The 18,059-nt window shown below is 38.8% G+C and overlaps 2 protein-coding genes across 2 annotated transcripts; both read left to right on the forward strand.

Annotated features, from left to right (window-relative positions):
• Positions 1-457: 457 nt before the first annotated feature.
• Positions 458-1,387, forward strand: LOC129405806 (olfactory receptor 4C45-like). Its single transcript, XM_055143352.1, has one exon. The coding sequence runs from the start codon at positions 458-460 to the stop codon at positions 1,385-1,387; it is 930 nt and encodes a 309-aa protein (XP_054999327.1).
• A 13,822-nt stretch (positions 1,388-15,209) lies between these two features.
• On the forward strand, positions 15,210-16,139 carry LOC129405781 (olfactory receptor 4C45-like). The gene has a single exon (XM_055143194.1). It carries the CDS (start codon positions 15,210-15,212, stop codon positions 16,137-16,139), a length of 930 nt encoding a protein of 309 aa, XP_054999169.1.
• The last annotated feature ends 1,920 nt before the right edge of the window (positions 16,140-18,059 follow it).

Genomic DNA, 18,059 nt, shown 5'->3' on the forward strand with positions numbered 1-18,059 from the left:
AATTTTGTCTACTGCTCAGTCTTTTTGTGTGCATTTGCATTTATTACAGGAATAAAAAGGATTCACATTTTCAAAGCCAATACATAGTTGACTATCTTTTTCCAAAGTTAAGTTTTTGAAAAATATTTTGCTCATATAATCTATAAAATTAATCTGACAAAGATAGTTGTTAATGATGCAAAATGTTCCCCCCCAATTGAAAGAATATTATGCTTTCTTTTATTTTGACAATCACAGGGTATTGTCAATATTCAATGACAAGAATTAGGAGAAATTTAATATCTATTTTTTAAACAACTATTTGCAAAACAGCATATGTTGAAGTTACAGGTATAAAATGTCAGGGACCAGGATTAAAAGGGTGATAAATTATTTTAGAATGAAGCTAATTGTATCATCACTCAAGATTACTATGATCTTTCCAGATGGACCATGTGCTCACGAGTCAACAGAATCAATGAGAATGATTAACAATGTAACTGAATTCATCCTACTGGGACTGACCCAGAATCCAGATATGCAGAAATTCCTACTAGCCATGATTTTAGTCTCATACTTGATTACACTGGCAGGTAACCTGCTCATCTTGGTCACCATCTTCATCAGCCCAGCCCTGAGTTCACCCATGTATTTTTTTCTGTCCTATTTATCTATGCTAGATGGTTTCTATGCTTCTGTCATGGCACCCAAAATGATCTTTGACTTGGTGTCTAAGAAGAATACCATATCTTTCAATGGCTGCATGACTCAGGTCTTTGCTGAACATTTCATTGGTGGATTCGAGATTGTCTTGCTAATTGTCATGGCGTATGACCGCTATGTAGCCATCTGTAAGCCATTGCACTACATGACCATTATGAGCCGACCTGTTTGTGCTTTTCTGGTGGTAATGGCTGGGATTTTGGGGTTTCTTCATGGAGGGATCCAGATCTTGCTGTTGGTCCAGTTACCATTCTGCGGTCCTAATGTCATTGACCATTTCCTGTGTGATTTAATGCCTCTGCTGGAACTCGCCTGCGTGGACACTCACGTTCTGGGGCCACTAATAACTGCCAACAGTGGGTCCATGTGTTTGCTCACGTTTTCTATGCTGGTTGGATCCTATTTCTTCATCCTGCGCTCCCTGAGGAACCACAGCGCCGAAGGGCGCCGCAAAGCTCTGTCCACTTGTGCCTCTCACGTCACTGTTGTCATTTTGTTCTTTGTACCTTGTACATATCTGTACCTAAGGCCCATGACCTCCTTCTCCACTGACAAAGCTGTGACTGTGTTTTGCACCTTAGTGACTCCTATGTTAAACCCTTTAATCTATACCCTCAGGAATAAAGAAGTGAAAAAAGTTGTGAAGAAACTCTGGGGGCAAATAACAAAAACTGGGCGTGAATAGGTCTTGTGACTAGATAAGCATTTAGTGGAAGGTTTGCTTTAAAGGGATGTATTCCTCCTCTTCCACAGAAGTGGATCATCAGTTATCTTGCCTGAATTAATTTTCTTCAGAATTCCACACATGGTGGCAGGCAGGATTCTCATGTCTCATTAAGGTGAGGTAACCGAAGTGTTTAGAGCCACAATAACTCTTGGCTCCTAAATGTTTGAGTTTCTTTATAAATAAGAAGCAAACAGGCTGGAGCAATAGTACAGGAGGTAGGGTGCTTGCCTTGCACTCTGCTGACCAGGGTTCAATCCCTGGCACTTGATATAGTCTCCTTATGGTCTCTGCCAAGAGTGGTCCTTGAGTGCAAAATATAAAGCAAACAGTGAACTTAATCCGTAGCCAACTTGGATTATTGTCATCTCCATGTTAAGTGTCATCTCCACGCTAATTCAGTCAAAAAATGTAATATTTAATACTGTAGGAGAAAACGACAAAGGAGGACAAAAGTACTAAGAGCAAATAAAAGTCATGGTGTTGTCATGACTGTGGATGTGAACTAAAACAACAGCGCTACTCCTGAACACTCTTTATTCCTCGTGCTATGGCCAGAGTGGAGTTTTATTTTAAATGCAAATACAAAGATAACAGATAGACAAAGGAATGCCAAGAAACACTATTGGTTGATATACATTTTTCTTATCTGCTAAATTGAGAATTTCAATAGTCTGTCACCACAGAATTTTGAGAGGTTTTACTTATTGTGATTCCAAGAAAGCACCATTTCCACCATAAACTTGAGTGTATACTTGTTTGTCTAAAGATTTGAAAGAACATTTTCCAGCCTAAAAATGTTATTGGTGAAGTTTGTAGTTTAAAAAAACTTATTCATAAAGTTCTTTTTTAGACACAAAGAAAAGAAGATTCCCAAATCAAGATAATTACTAAAGCAAATTACAAGTCATCAAAGTTGTTATAATGAATTTGGACAAGACTAACCATAGATCTCAGTTATAAAAAATGAACCAAATGGTGAACATTATGAAATGCTAAATGATTAAAAAGTATTTATTATGACCGAAACAAGTTTGGATGCTATAGATTTGATTTTACATCTGGCCAAAAAAGTTAATGGGCATTATAAATGTAAATAAGTAATTTCATCTCTCAACTTGTTTATCACTCTATTTCTGTCATCCTGTTGCTCATCAATTTGCTCAAGCGGGCACCAGTAACACCTCCATTTTGAGACTTGTTACTGTGTTTGGCATATCAAATACGCCACGGGTAGCTTGCCAGGCTCGGCCGTGCAGGTGAGATACTCTCGGTAGCTTGCCGGGCTCTCCGAGAGGGGCGGAGGAATCGAACCTGGGTTATCCGTGTGCAAGGCAAACGACCTACCCGCTTTGCTTCAGCCCAACTTACTTATATCATCCAAATAAAGAAAATCACATTATGGATCTTATTAGAGTATTAAAAAATGAAATGATTTTATATGAAAAAATGAGTTTGATGAAAATTAGTGAAAATTGCTGAAATACTGAAGAGGCTTTGGAGATGTGACCTTGCACACAGCATGTTGGGGACAGCAGTTCCTGACAGAGGAGCCTAAGGTCACATCTACTGTCCTCTAGCTATGACAATTGGAGGGACAATTAAACATCTGTCCCAGCATCATGCCACTTCAAAGCATGCCACAAGTGGCATGAATTTTCAGGTAGGGCCAACATAACGGTGAGTTGTCATGTCAGAGAGGATGCCCTGTGGAGCCAGTGACCAGGATTCTGGCCATTGCTAGAATCAGTGGTAAAGTTCATGCCTTGTATATGTGGGACCTGGTTCAATCCCCAACACAGGAAGAAAGATACATATGAAATTGGTTGGAGCAACTGTGAGATGTCTGAGCTCTTCCTAATGATGGCGCCTTGTCTCTCTCTGCCAGTGCTGTGGAAGAAGGGAGAGCCCTGTGCCAGAGATTTAAACATTTGTCTCAGAACAGAGCTTGAGATTTCTAAGGAAGAGCTTAGAATCAGTGATCAGGGAAAGTCTATTCATCTGGGGATCTCAACTGCATGGATAGTGGCCATTGTCAATTCTTGAGACATTATATAACATTAGCTCACACTACATATCAATGCCTAAAAAAGTAAGTTTTGCCATAATTTTCTATAAGTGATCATCCCATGAATAAATGTCAGCAATAGTATGTTTACAGAATCAAATTCATCCTTCAAAGTTATAGTTATGGATTCTAAAGAGAGAATGAAATCGGATCCTGTAGAACGAGGATGATGGTGATGATGACATAATGATTACTCCGCATTTCTGTGAAATTCTGACTTAAGTATACTCATTTTTATTTTGTTTTATTTTATTTTTTGTTATTTTTATACATTTTATTTTCATAAAGTAATTCACGATAGTTCATTACAGACAATATTCAAACACGCACCCCACCAGTGTGCATCTTCCCACCACAATAAGAGGGAAGTGTGTGAAGGTTGTTGTATAACGGGAGCCATTTTAAGTACACTGATTTTAAAGAAGGAAATTCATGAAAAAATGTATTTTGTCTTTTGCTTCTTTTAACTCTCAAACTATGGTAATTATCTCTTCCCAAAACATTTTATTATTTCAATGTAACAATTGAACAAGCAGGGATAAATAATTATGCACCTTTTTATTTGTGCATTTAAATATGTAAAAATGCTTTATGTTTATTCAGTTACTTTAGTCTCACTGTTGTTGAATAAGTGAATACTATTTATTGTCTTGATTCATAAATTAGGAAACTGAAGAGGCTGGAGTGATAGCAGCAGGTAGGGCATTTGCCTCGCATGCTGACAACCCGGGTTCGATTCCCAGCATCCCATATGGTCCCCTGAGCACTGCCAGGAGTTAATTCCTGAGTGCAGAGCCAGGAGTAACTCCTGTGCATTGCTGATGTGACCCATAAAAGAGCCAAAAAAATTAGGAAACTGAAGCTTAAACAGTTAGCTAAAATTTTAGTGAAACAAATTCAGATATGACTCTGTGACCAAAGATACATTTGTGCTTCTCCAGCCTCATTTATCCCTTGATGTAAATTGACACAAAATTAAGTTTTTTACATTTAACTTTAATTTCCAGAACTCTCTTCTTGAAACTATTTGACCTTTGTGGTTTGAACTAATATGAAGGAGGGTTTTCTTTCATAATTAGCCAAACAGGAACTTTCTTCACAACTGTTTTCTTCTCCATGTTTACAAAAGCCAATATTTTATATGGAACTGTAATAATTTTTAATTAGAAATATTTTTTGAGTGAAATTTTTTATCCTGCTTTAGTTCTTCAAAAAAGAAAACTTCATTTAAGACAGTTGCATTCAGAAAGGGGAAAAATGATTTAAAAAGTTATACCAAAGGTCACATGGCTACTAATTGTAATGTAAAGGGCAGGGGTCTCTTATTTAATTTTCAGAGAAAGACGGTTTAGAATCACATTTAAATCTTAATGCAATGTTTCTCCTATGTGGCCCAAAATAAAATGTTGATAATACCAAATGTTTGCTGTCACCTTGGAGAAAGGTTATCTCCTATTTGCTCTTCTCTAGAGAGAAATGCATTATCATTTTTTTCATGAAGTAAACAGTTTATTTGAACAATATGAGAAAGAGAGAGGGAGGGCGAGGGGAGACAGGGGAGAGGCCTAAGTAAGAGACCCCAAAAGCAAACTAAAAAATTATTCACCAGGAGAGCGGAGATTGGGACACTCAGGAAATAAGAAATCTATGTCAGAAGAATTAATGATGAAAATTTAAGAGTAATCAAAATTTCTCCCCAAAGCAAAACTAGGACCAGACAGATATCCTACAGAGTTCTACCAAATTGACTGTGGGGCCTTATTAACTCTCCTCCTCAAGATCTTCCAAAAGATCAAAGAAACCAGAAGTCTTCCTAACAGCTTCTAGGAGGTTAATATTATCCTAACATCCAAATCAGAGAGGGGGGGCGGAGAGAGGGGGTGGGGGGGAAGAGAGAGAGAGAGAGAGAGAGAGAGAGAGAGAGAGAGAGAGAGAGAGAGAGAGAGAGAGAGAGAGAAGGAGAGAGAGGGGATTGCTAAAAGAGAAATTTACAAATATCCATAATGAACTTAGATGCAAAGAGTCTCAATAAAATCTTTGGGGGAGGAGCTGCCTCCCAAGCAGGGCCAGGGCAACTGGAGGCTACTCCTGGTGATATTAAGGTAACTAAGCCTCATGATTTAGTGCTAGGACCTAAGGGTGTGGTGGACACGGATTGGTTCTTATAATGCTGGGACTGCCAGACCATATCCAGTGGGGTTTAGGGCCCCTCCCTTGCTACCTCCAACAGCTTGCAGGGGGCCATGAGAGGAAGGGGATGAGACATGGTCCTACACATGGAAAGTGTGTGTCACTCAGGCCCTGATCAGGCCCGAGGTACCTCAACAAAACATATTTTTTAAGATTAAAAAAAAATTGAATCACTGTGAGTTAGACCCTTACGAAGCTGTTCATAATTCAGTTTCAGTTATAAGTGTTTAAACTCCCAAACGTCCACCTGTGTGCGTTTCCCAGCACCAGTGTACCCAGTTTCCTTACCATCACCATTGTCTCCTGCCCATGCCTGCCTCTATAGCAGGTACTTATCTCTCTCTCTCTCTCTCTCTCTCTCTCTCTCTCTCTCTCTCTCTCTCTTTCCCTCTCTCTCTCCCTCCCCACCCTCTCTCCTGATCCTTCTGGGAATTGTGCTTTGCAATGCACATACTGAAAGGTTATCAGGTATATCCCTTTACCTGCTTTTAACCCTTGGTTCAGTGTGATCTTTCCAACTATTAGTTTTAGCTAAACATTGGACTTTCCTTTCTCCTCCTGCAGAGAGCTTATGTTATTTGCATTCCACCCACTGCAGTGCTCCTGGGAGCACACCCAATTCTACTGAGGCACTCTAATCCTCTGTATTCATCTTTAACCTCTCTTTTGTGTTCTACTCCCCCTATTTGGTTGGCAAATATCTCCAAGTCAGACATGGGAACTTTTAAAGTGAAACCTTCTGATGGCTCTGGTTTTTATATATGTAGGTGAAATGTTTGCTTTTCTCTTTCCTTTATGCCCTTTTCATATTTTTATTTGAGAAATGTCCCTTTTTTATAGACACAGGAAGACCATTAGTACTATGCTTTCATATTATGATAGTTAATTGACTCTGAAAAATATTAACTCCTGGGCATTAGTCATATTTACGTGACATAAGCCTTAGTTGCCCTTACATTGACCTCAGTTCCTTACACCCAAAAAAGTGGGTCCCACCCAGGGACTTGAATGGACCCAGGGCAAGCCGTAAGATACCCTGGTTTTGACCCGGACAGCCTAAGGGTCATAAGAATTTAATAATTTAAGAGCATGGTCATGAAACAAACTCTGACCTAAAAAAGAAGAAACCGAAAGAAGACCCTATTGGGCTAGAAAAACTAACCTGGTCTAAGGACTGTAGTCTGGGAAATATAGCAAGATGTTACTCAGGAAATGCCATCCTTACCATGAGTCTAGCTCATAAGCTTGTTCTAGGGTATAAATAAGAGTCGATTATCTCTTACTGTGTTTATAAGAAGGAAAGACATTAAGAAGTAAACTTTTGTGGCTGGAGCAATAGTACAGCAGGTAGGGAGTTTGCCTTGCACGCGGCTGACCCAGGTTCGATTCCCAGCATCCCATATGGTCCCCTGAGCATTGCCAGGAGTAACTCCTGAGTGCAAAGCCAGGAGGTAACCCCTGTGCATTGCTGGGTGTGACCCAAAAAGGAAAAAAAAGAAGTAAACTTAATGGATTACCAATAAAGGAAAAAGCAATATGCCTCCAGATGGTATGCCACCCTTGGGTGATTCTCCTAGAAGGAATCAAGAGTGCAGGAGCCCCTAGCTAGAATACTGCCATTGGGTGGATGTTCTAGAAGAATTTCAACTAAAAAAGGTGCTTTACGGGGCTGGAGAAATAGCACAGCAGGTAGGGCGTTTGCCTTGCACGTAGCCGACCCGGGTTCGATTCCCAGCATCCCATATGGTCCCCTGAGCACTGCCAGGAGGTAATTCCTGAGTGCAGAGCCAGGAGTAACCCCTGTGCAGTGCCAGATGTGACCCAAAAAGCAAAAAAAAGGTGCTTTACATCTGTTTATATTTAAGTTAATGTTTGTCCGCACCTATGTGCAATTGCTGTCCCCCAAACCTTTATGATTTCTCTATAGTAATCCTGATTGACCTGAATAAAATCACCATTGGTTACCAGCCTGTGCATCTGTTCCTTCATCCATCAGCCTAGAGATGTCTATCGGTCCCAAATGCACCAGGGGACCCCGGTCACTATGGGACAGTGACTCAGACACTAGACCATATTTCCCTGATAATTAAATGAGAAATACCTGCCTTTACATTACATATTTAGCCCCCATGTGAAGTCTGGTTAAAGGTTTCAAATCAGGCTTCCCTCCCTGAATGTCCCTTTCTCAAATGTATTTTTCTTCATTGAAGAACTATAGCAAATGAAAAAAATTTATACCAAATACATTTTCTATTAAAAATGATCACAGTTATACATAAACTGTGGGATTTTAATGAACACAGAGGAGAAAAGAGTTGTAAAGAAAGTTCCTGCTGCAAATGGGAAAGAATATTTACCCAATACCCATCTGATAAGGGATTACTATTCAGGATATACAAGACATTACTAGAATTATATAAGGAAAAAACCTCCAACCCCATCAAAAAATGGGGAGAAGAAATGAATAGAAGCTTCCTCAAAAAATAAATACAAATGGAAAAGGCACATGAAAAAATGCTCCACATCACTAATCATCAGGGAGATGCAAATCAAAACAACGAGATATCATCTCACACCACAGAGACTGGCACACATTCAAAAGAACAAAAGCAACCAGTGCTGGCGTAGATGTGGGGAAAAAGGGACGCTCTCATTGTTGGTGGGAATGCCGACTGGTCCAGCCTTTCTGGAAAACAATATGGACAGTCCTTCAAAACCTAGAAATTGAGCTTCCATATGACCTCGCAATACCAATTCTAAGACTATATCTTGAGTCTGCAAAAAAGAACAGTAGAAATGACATCTATATGTTCATTGCATCACTGTTCACAATAGCCAAAATCTGGAAACAACCCAAGTGCCCAAGAAAAGACGACTGGTTAAGGAAACTTTGGTACTCTTGGAATCAGCTTAAATAAAGAAGTAAAGGACCTCTACAAAGAAAACTATAAAACGCTACTCCATGAAATAAAAGAGGACATGAGGAAATGGAAACATATACCCTGCTCATGGATAGGGAGAATCAACAATGTCAAGATGGCAATACTCCCTAAAGCATTATACAGATTCAATGCGATTCCTATAAGGATACCCATGACATTCTTCAAGGAAATGGATCAAGCAATCCTGAAATTCATATGGAACAACAAACGCCCATGGATAGCTGAAACAATTCTTGGGAAAAAGATGATGGGAGGCATCACCCTCCCCAACCTTAAACTTTACTACAAAGTGGTAACAATTAAAACAGCATGGTACTGGAACAAAGGCAGAGCCAAAGACCAGTGGAAAAGGGTGGAATATCCCTACACACAACCCCAAATGTATGATCATCTAATCTTTGATAAGGGAGCAAGAGATGTGAAGTGGAGCAAGGAAAGCCTCTTTAACAAATGGTGCTGGCATAACTGGACAACTGCATGCTAAAGAATGGGCTCAGACCTCGATCTGACACCATGCACAAAAGTCAGACCAAAATAGATTAAAATCTGAACATCAGACCACAATCCATAAGGTACATTGAAGACAAGGTCGGCAAAACCCTCCATGATACTGAGGCTAAAGATATCTTCAAAGATGAAATGCAACTGACCAATTAAGTGAAAACAGATAAACAAGCAGGACTATATTAAACTAAGAAGCTTCTGCGCCGCAAAAGATGCAGTGACCAGAATACAAAGACAATCTACAGAATGGGAAAGGATATTCACCCAATACCCATCCGATAAGGGGTTGACATCAAGGGTATATAAAGCACTGGTTGAACTCTACAAGAAGAAAACATCCAACCCTATCAGAAAATGGAGCAAAGAAATGAACAGAAACTTTCCCTAGGAAGAGATATGAATGGCCAAAAGGCACATGAAAAAAAATGCTCTTCATCACTAATCATCAGGGAGATCCAGATCAAAACAACTATGAGGTACCAACTCACACCACAGAGAATGTCACACATCCAAAAGAACAAAAGCAACCGCTGTTGGAGAGGATGTGGGGAGAAAGGGACCCTTCTACACTGCTGGTGGGAAGGCCGACTAGTTCAGCCCCTTTGGAAAACAATATGGACGCTTCTCAAAAAATGAGAAATTGAGCTTCCATTTGATTCATTTGACCCAGCAATACCACTTCTGGGAATATATCCCAGAGAAACAAAAAAGTAGAGTCAAAATGACATCTGCACTTGTATGTTCATCGCGGCACTGTTTACAATAGCCAGAACCTGGAAAAAACCCGAGTGCCCGAGAACAGATGACTGGTTAAGGAAACTTGGGTACATCTATACAGTGGAATACTATGCAGCTGTTAGAAAAGATGAAGTCATGAACTTTGCATATAAGTGGATCAATATGGAGTATCATGCTAAGTGAAATGAGTCAGAAAGAGAGGGACAGATATAGAAAGATTGCACTCATCTGTGGAATATAAAATAACAGAGTAGGAGACTAACACCCAAAAATAGTAGTATATAATACCAGGAGGTTGGCTCCATGGCTTGGAAGCTGGCCTCACATGCTAGGGGAAAGGCAGCTTGGATAGAGAAGGGAACACCAAGTAAAATGTGGTTGAAGATCCTGCGCGGGATGGGAGATGCTGCTGAAAGTAGACTAGAGACTGAACACAATGGCCACTCAATACCCCCATCGCAAACCACTACATCCAAAAGGAGAGGGAGAACAGAATGGAATACCCTGCCAAAGAGGCGGGGTGGGGTGTGGGGGGATGGGATTGGAGGGTGGGAGGGATACTGGGTTCATTGGTGATGGAGAATGGACACTGGTGAAGGGATGGGTTCTCGAACATTGTATGAGGGAAACACAAGCATGAAAATGGGTAAATTTGTAACTGTACCCTCACTGTGACTCACTAATTAAAAAAAATAAATTAAAAAAAAAGAAACTTTGGTACATCTACACAATGGAATACTATGCAGCTGTTAGGAGAGATGAAGTCATGAAATTTGCTTAAAAGTGGATAGACATGGAGAGCATCATGCTATGTGAAATGAATCAGAAAGAGACAGACAGATATAGAAGGACTGCATTCATTTGTGGAGTATAAAATAGCATAACACAAGACCGACACCCAAAGACAGTAGATACAAGGGTCAGGAAGATTGCTCCATAGTTGGAAACCTGCCTCACAAGCGGGCGTGGAGAGGACAGCTGGAATAGAGAAGGGATCACTAAGAAAATGATAGTTGGAGGAACCAGTCGGGATGGGAGATATGTGCTGAAAGTAGATAAAGACCAAACGTGATGACCTCTCATTGCAAACCATAATGTCCAGAAGTAGGAAGATACTATGGCGAATATTGTCTGCAATGGACGCAGTGGGAGGGTGGGAAAGGTGGGGGTATATTGGGAATATTGGTGGTGGGGAATGTGCCCTGGTGGAGGGATGGGTGTTTGATCATTGTGTGATTGTAACTCAGACATGTAAGCTTGTAACTATATATCATGGTGAATCAATAAAATTTTTAAAAAAGAAGAAAATTCCTGTTGCATGGCCAGTCAAATATTCATGGTCTCATAAATATTATCTGTCACCTGTCACACTGTGAGCCTGGCTTATTATGAAAGAAAACCCTCCTTCACATGAGTTCAAACCACAAAGGTTAAAAGAGTTTAAAAAAAGAGAGAGAGAGAGCTCTGGAAGTCAGAGATATATGTAAGAAATTTAATTTTGTGTCAGTTTAAATTAAGGGATGCTAAAAGATCCAGAGAGGCACAAATGCATGTTTAGTCACACAGAGTCATACCTGAATTCTGATTCATTAAAATTTTAGCTAATTAATTAAGCATTGTTTTCTTGATCTATGAAATATGACAATCAATTTTATTCACTTATTGAACAAAGTGAGAATTAAAGAACTGAATAGGAAGCACTTTTATATAGTAAACACACAAATAAAAAGGTGCGTAATTATTCATTCCACCATGTTCAATTGATGTTGATACCCCATTAGGTTCAAATAATAAAATGTTTGGGGTAGAAGTAGTTTTCATTGTTTGAGACATTTTTAGAAAAAAAAATATACAGTGGGGCCTCTTTTCTAAAGAGTTTCTATTCCTTCATCTAGTGTCTTCATGTATGAGTGTTAATGTTTAAGTCTATTTCACAGGGGCTGCTGAATGAAAGTGTATTATTTCACTGAAATGCTCAAAGTTAGGTAGAAAGAAAAGTAAATTCGCTGGGGATACATTGAGAATTTGTCATCTCCAAACTCTACTTAGAGTATTGATGTATCTGTGACTCTGCAATAATTCACTGGTTGCTTGTTTTGTACCACGCCTGCAGTACACAAATGGCTCCTGATGGTGCTCAAAGAGCATGTGAATGTCATCATCAAACCAAGAACTTCACACAGACAAAGCAACAGTTATACCATCAAGCCCACCCTCTAGCCTACTGCTCAATCTTCCATAGCATTGAGTCCAGTAGTCTAGGTTCCTGCTCCAGTTCCAAGAAAAATATTAAACCTCTAACCAGGACATGGTTTTTGTAGTAGAATGCATGCCTCCCAGGTGTCAGGCCCTGACCCATGTACCAGACACCTGGCGCTTATATTCTAGGGCAACCATAGCATTTAGAAGTTCTGTTTTCAGACAGAAGTCTATGTCTGAACTCTAAGCATCTCACATCCTATTTCCATACTTAGCAATGTCAAAATGAGCAACAAAGCCCTAAAGCTTTCCACATTACCTTTAGTGTTTAACAGTAATCTGTAGCCAGTGATGCCTCTGTTGATGTGAGGAGAGCAAAGCAGGAGTAAAGAATTTAGCTGGTGCTTCCAGCCAAGATTTCAACCCAATTAAGGACTCTGAGGATTTGCAGGTCAATGCATCACCACAGCTTGTACTTTGGGAAAGACTACTTAAACACTTCTCCAGAAACAATGGGAACTGATCGTAGTTCATGGAGGACGAATAATAAAGAAGGAATTTTAAGAAAATAACAATCAGAGCCATGTATCAACAGGATAAAGATTCATTTTAGAGACAGTGTTCCCAGTTTATGGAGATCCAGAACAAGAGCTTAAATTAGACAAGAAATTGACTCCACATGATTCAGGTACTTTGGGGGAGCAAAAACAGACAGACTTCACTTTGGAGTGCAGTATGCAATTGAATGAATTTTATTTAAGAGTATATTTTATAGATCCATGTGCTAATTTTTCCTGATTAGAAGAATTTTCATCCTATACATTGCTTATAATTTGGATTCAATATACTTCTAATTATTGAGGGAATTGACTTTGAAGATGCATTTATACATCTGTGGGCAACCAATGAATGAGTGAAAAATAATTCCAGAGCAATGAAATTATGTTGAAAATAATACAGCTCTATTCATTTTATGAGTAAATCTAGATTAAATGTTTTCAAAGGAAGTAAAAGTTCCAAATAAAAAGTTCCTGGTGAGTTTTCTCACGAGATAAGGATACCAGTTTCTACAGCTGCCAAGTCCCTGCCCTGAAGGGAAGAAGACAGTGAGTGGGGCCAATGTGAAAACAGTCAACTAGATCCAGGTCAGTGATAACTCAACCTTTTCCCCCAATTTAAGCTGACCAATTTCTGTCTTTACTGGAAGAGATTTTGCATTTAGATTCTGTGTTTGAAGGTTGAAAATTTTTCTTAAGATTAATTAAAGCAGGGAAATATTAACAGAAAAGTATACTGAAGTATCTGTTGAAAACTCTGAAATATTATTGTTGAATTTATGCCACATGAAGTCAATTATTTGTGTAATATTTTGGATTCTTTGCCATTCTCATGAGTTCGTTCAATGTCACAACATTGAAGCTAGGGTTTGTGAGTTAAATCTCTTAATCTCACATCATCTTTTATAAGAGCAATGATGGAGAGCTCAGACTAAGCTTTCCTGAAAACAAGACATAGTTTCTTACTTTTACTGAAGCTGAAAGATCCTAAATCTGACCTCTGATTTCAGAAATTTTAGAGGAAAACTAGAATGAGATTGTTATATACCATATGGCAAGGGTTTGTAAGAGGAGATAAAGGGAAGGAGGAGAGATAAATATCTGATGATCTTTTTGTAAAAGTACTTATTTTGACTACCTCAGAGATTAACAAAAAAAATATTCCTATAGACACACTTATGTAAACATAATACTTGTACACGCTGATTAGTGATTCAACATATTCCAAAGAGGAAATTGTATTATTGCAGGGGACTGTGATTCCTATCTTGTATTTTGAAATTTAGGGAAGCATCATGATATATTAAGTACCTATTGAACTGTAATAAAACAGCATCTTTTATTAAGAGCATTCTTCTATATATAATGAGATGTTTTGTTAGTAGAATATTGTTTTTAAAACTAAGAGCACTGTAGTTTTGAGAGCACCTCCATGCCCCTTTACTGGCCAGTTTCAAAGATGTGGAACTGGGCTAAAAGAAAAAGTCAAATTGAGCCCACCACCGGCTATTGAGAGAATGTTCTCCAATGAGCTCTTTTAAAAAATTCTCCTATGGTTTTATTGGGGAAAAAAATCTATCTGCATGTCTATCTCTATCAGTGTGTACAAATGGATTTTAAAAAAATTAATGATTCCTAACGGAACACTGATAATATATAACATAAGTCTTTGCACATTTTATCTAATATTGTCATCATTTATTATCGTTTTGATTGGTTTTGTTTATTGAGGGCTCAGAGTGTGAGACAAACTTGCCTATATTCAAATTATTCATGGCTCTGATTTCAAGAATCACTCCTGGCAAACTAAGTGAACCATAAAGAGTGCTGAGAATCAAACCTGGATTGCCATGCAAGGCAAATAATCTACCCACTGTATTATCTTTCCAGCCCCATAGTCTTGACTTTTAAAAGAATATTGTGAAAAATATGCATATACAAATCTGTTGAAAAACAGGAATAACTTTATAATGATTGTTATGATGAAATTGGTTCCTAAAACAAAGTCAGTTGTGAAACTTGAGAAAGAAAATAAACTTATAGAGATAGAAAACAAGCTTGAAATACAACTGTAAATTCACATTTATAATAAAAATTTGCATTTATTCTGTTGTTTCTAAGGTAGTGACTATTCAACTAACAATAAGGAGAAATTTGGTTACCTTCCATGTTTCTTTAAAACTGTCTGCAAATAACAGGTGTGAAGGTTAAAAAAATACCAATGTCAGAGACCAAGACTAGAAAGTGATGTTATATTTATATAGAACTGTAGCACTGCCGTCCTGTTGTTCATCGATTTGCTCGAGTGGGCACTAGTAACGTCTCCACTGTGAGACTTCCTTTTACTGTTTTTGGCATATTGAGTACACCACGGGTAGCTTGCCAGGCTCTGCCGTGTGGGTGAGATTCTCATGGTAGCTTACAGGGCTCTCCAAGAGGGTTGGAGGAATCTAACCCAGGTCGGCCGCATACAGGACAAACACCCTACCCGCTGTGCTATATTTTAGTATTGAGGTAAAATCATCATCACTCCAATGTCCCGCATCTTTGAAATGGATCATGTGCTCAGATCCCAAGGTGCATCCATGGAAAAGAGGAGGAATGTAACCGAATTCATCCTATTGGGTCTGACCCAAAACCCAGAACTGCGCCATCTCCTGTCTGCTCTGTTTCTAGTCACCTACTTGATCACACTGGTAGGTAACCTGCTCATCTCAGTCACCATCTTCATCAGCCCCGCACTGGGTTCTCCCATGTACTTTTTTTTGTCTTACTTGTCCATGATCGATGGTTTCTACTCTTCTTGCATCGCACCCAAAATGATCTTTGACTTGATCTCTAAAAAGAACACGATATCCTTCAATGACTGCATGACTCAGCTTTTTGCAGAGCATTTGTTTGCTGGGGCTGAGATCGTGTTGTTGATTGCCATGGCCTATGACCGCTACGTGGCCATCTGTAAGCCTCTGCACTACACGACCATCATGAGCCGACCTGTGTGCACTTTCCTGGTGGGAATTTCTGGGGTGATAGGGTTTCTTCACGGAGGGCTCCAGGTTTTGCTCATCCTCCAGTTGCCATTCTGTGGCCCCAATGTCATTGACCATTTCATGTGTGATTTGATTGCTCTCCTGGAACTCGCCTGCACAGACACCCACACTCTGGGGCCCCTGATAGCTGCCAACAGTGGGTCAATGTGCTTGCTCACATTTTCCATGCTGGTTACTTCCTATGCCATTATCCTTCATTCCCTGAGGAACCATAGTGCTGAAGGGCGTCGCAAAGCTCTGTCCACCTGTGCCTCTCATGTCACTGTAGTCGTCTTATTCTTTGTTCCCTGCATGTTCCTGTACCTAAGACCCATGAATTCTTTCCCCACTGACAAAGCTGTGACTGTGTTTTGCACCATCGTAACTCCTATGCTGAACCCTTTAATCTATACTCTTAGAAATAAAGAAGTGAAAAATGTGGTGAAGAAACTCTGGAGGCAAATAATGAAAACTTCCCATAAATAAATCTTGTAATTGAAAGGAGAGAAGAAAAGATTGGCATTTAATAGCAATTTTTCTTCTTATTGATAAAAACTTAGCATATATATAGATATGTAGTTAGTTAATATATCTATATTATTTTCTTCAGAGCCTAGAATTCAAAACAGTATCCCAGGAAATACCGTTTTCTTTCTAGACATATCATTGGTGGCATGGCTGACATTCATTATGGTACATTTTCCACAAGTTTGGAGACTGCGATTTATAATTAGAGCTCTATACGCGTCTTCATGTTTTAAAAATAAATAGGACATAGGAAAGTAATTGAAACATAGCTTAAATTTCAGTGATCTTTACTCTGATTCATAAAATAGGATTTCAAATATTTTTGAGGTATGAAAGGACATGGATAACCTAAGTATGAAAGACCCTCTCTGTTCAAATCTTTGTCTATGTCTGAAGATGAAGCAAATTAACAACAATATTCGATGTGTCAGGGAAACGAGTGAGAAATGGGTCACACCCAGTTGTGCTCAAGGTTTATGCCTGACTCTGTGCTCAGGGAGCTCTCTTGTGTTGTCTGTGGACCATTAATAGTGCTGAAGATGGAACCCAATGTCTGCCACATAGAATTCAAGTATCTTAACACCTCCTGAACTTCTGTTTGAGTAGAAAAGATTGTTAAGAGTATTCTTCAACTATATTCCTGAAGACTCTGTAGCTAATATTTAAGCTAAAATGGAGTGCTATTTTCACTGTATCACTGTCATCCTGTTGTTCATCAATTTGCTCAAGTGAGCACTAGTAACATCTCCATTGTTGTTTTTGACACATCAAATATGCCACGGGTAGCTTGCCAGGCTCTGGGGTGTGGGCAGGATACTCTCAGTAGGTTGCCGGGCTCTCCGAGAGGGATGGAGGAATCAAACCCGGGTCAGTCGTGTACAAGGCAAATGCCCTACCCGCTGCTATTTTCAAAAATATGAAATAAAAAAGCACAGAACAAATAGAGAGGACCTTCATGAGGTAGTATAATCAAATTATATGTTTAGTAATTTTGAGTGGCTTACAAATGCTCAGACCATAGCTATGAAAAATTTCACAAGTCACAATATTATTGTAATCACAGTTGAAAAAAAGTACTTTTTTCAACCATAAGCAGTAGCATATGTAATAATCTACTGATAAATTTGAGTAGAACTGAATAAACTAAGATAAAATTAATAACTTCAGACAAAAACCATAAGAAATATATCTATACTAAAATCTATTTTTTAAAAAAGATTTGGAATAATAATGGTTGTTTGAGCATGATGATTTTACAAGATGATATAAAAAGAAGTTTTTCCCTTGGAGTCTGATAACTAGAATTGAGATTGCAAAGACAGGGTTGAGTTACTGATGCACAGTGCCTTCTGGGACCTGCTGTGGCTGACAGGGATACCCCAAAGCTCCTCTACTGTCCTTCTCTAACCATAGGATGATCCATGGGATGGTCAAGCATCTCCCCTGAAAATCATGTCGTTTCAAAATATTCTTGCGGTATGTTATACAGGATTAGGATTAGCTCACACTCTATATCAAGGTCTTAAAAATAGGTTTTGCCATAATTTTCCATACATTTATGAATGATATCAACTATATCATGAATAAATGTCAATGATGGTATGTTTGCAGAATCATATTCATCCCTAAGTTTTAGCTGTGGATTCTAAAAGAGAGACCAAAATAGTATCACATAAAGCAAAGATGATCCAGTGATGATATGATGCTTACTCAGCAAATCTATGATTAAATTCTGACCTGTGTACTCATTTCAAAAGAGCAAATTCATATACAAAGTGTTTTTACTTTTTTATTTCTTTTAAGTCTCAAACTGTGAAAATTATTCAGATGCAAAATGGATGAACTACACTTTGAGTTTAATTTTTGGAAAGAAGAATC

The sequence above is a fragment of the Sorex araneus genome, chromosome 6, assembly GCF_027595985.1.
Source record: "Sorex araneus isolate mSorAra2 chromosome 6, mSorAra2.pri, whole genome shotgun sequence".
NCBI classification, from domain to species: domain Eukaryota; kingdom Metazoa; phylum Chordata; class Mammalia; order Eulipotyphla; family Soricidae; genus Sorex; species Sorex araneus.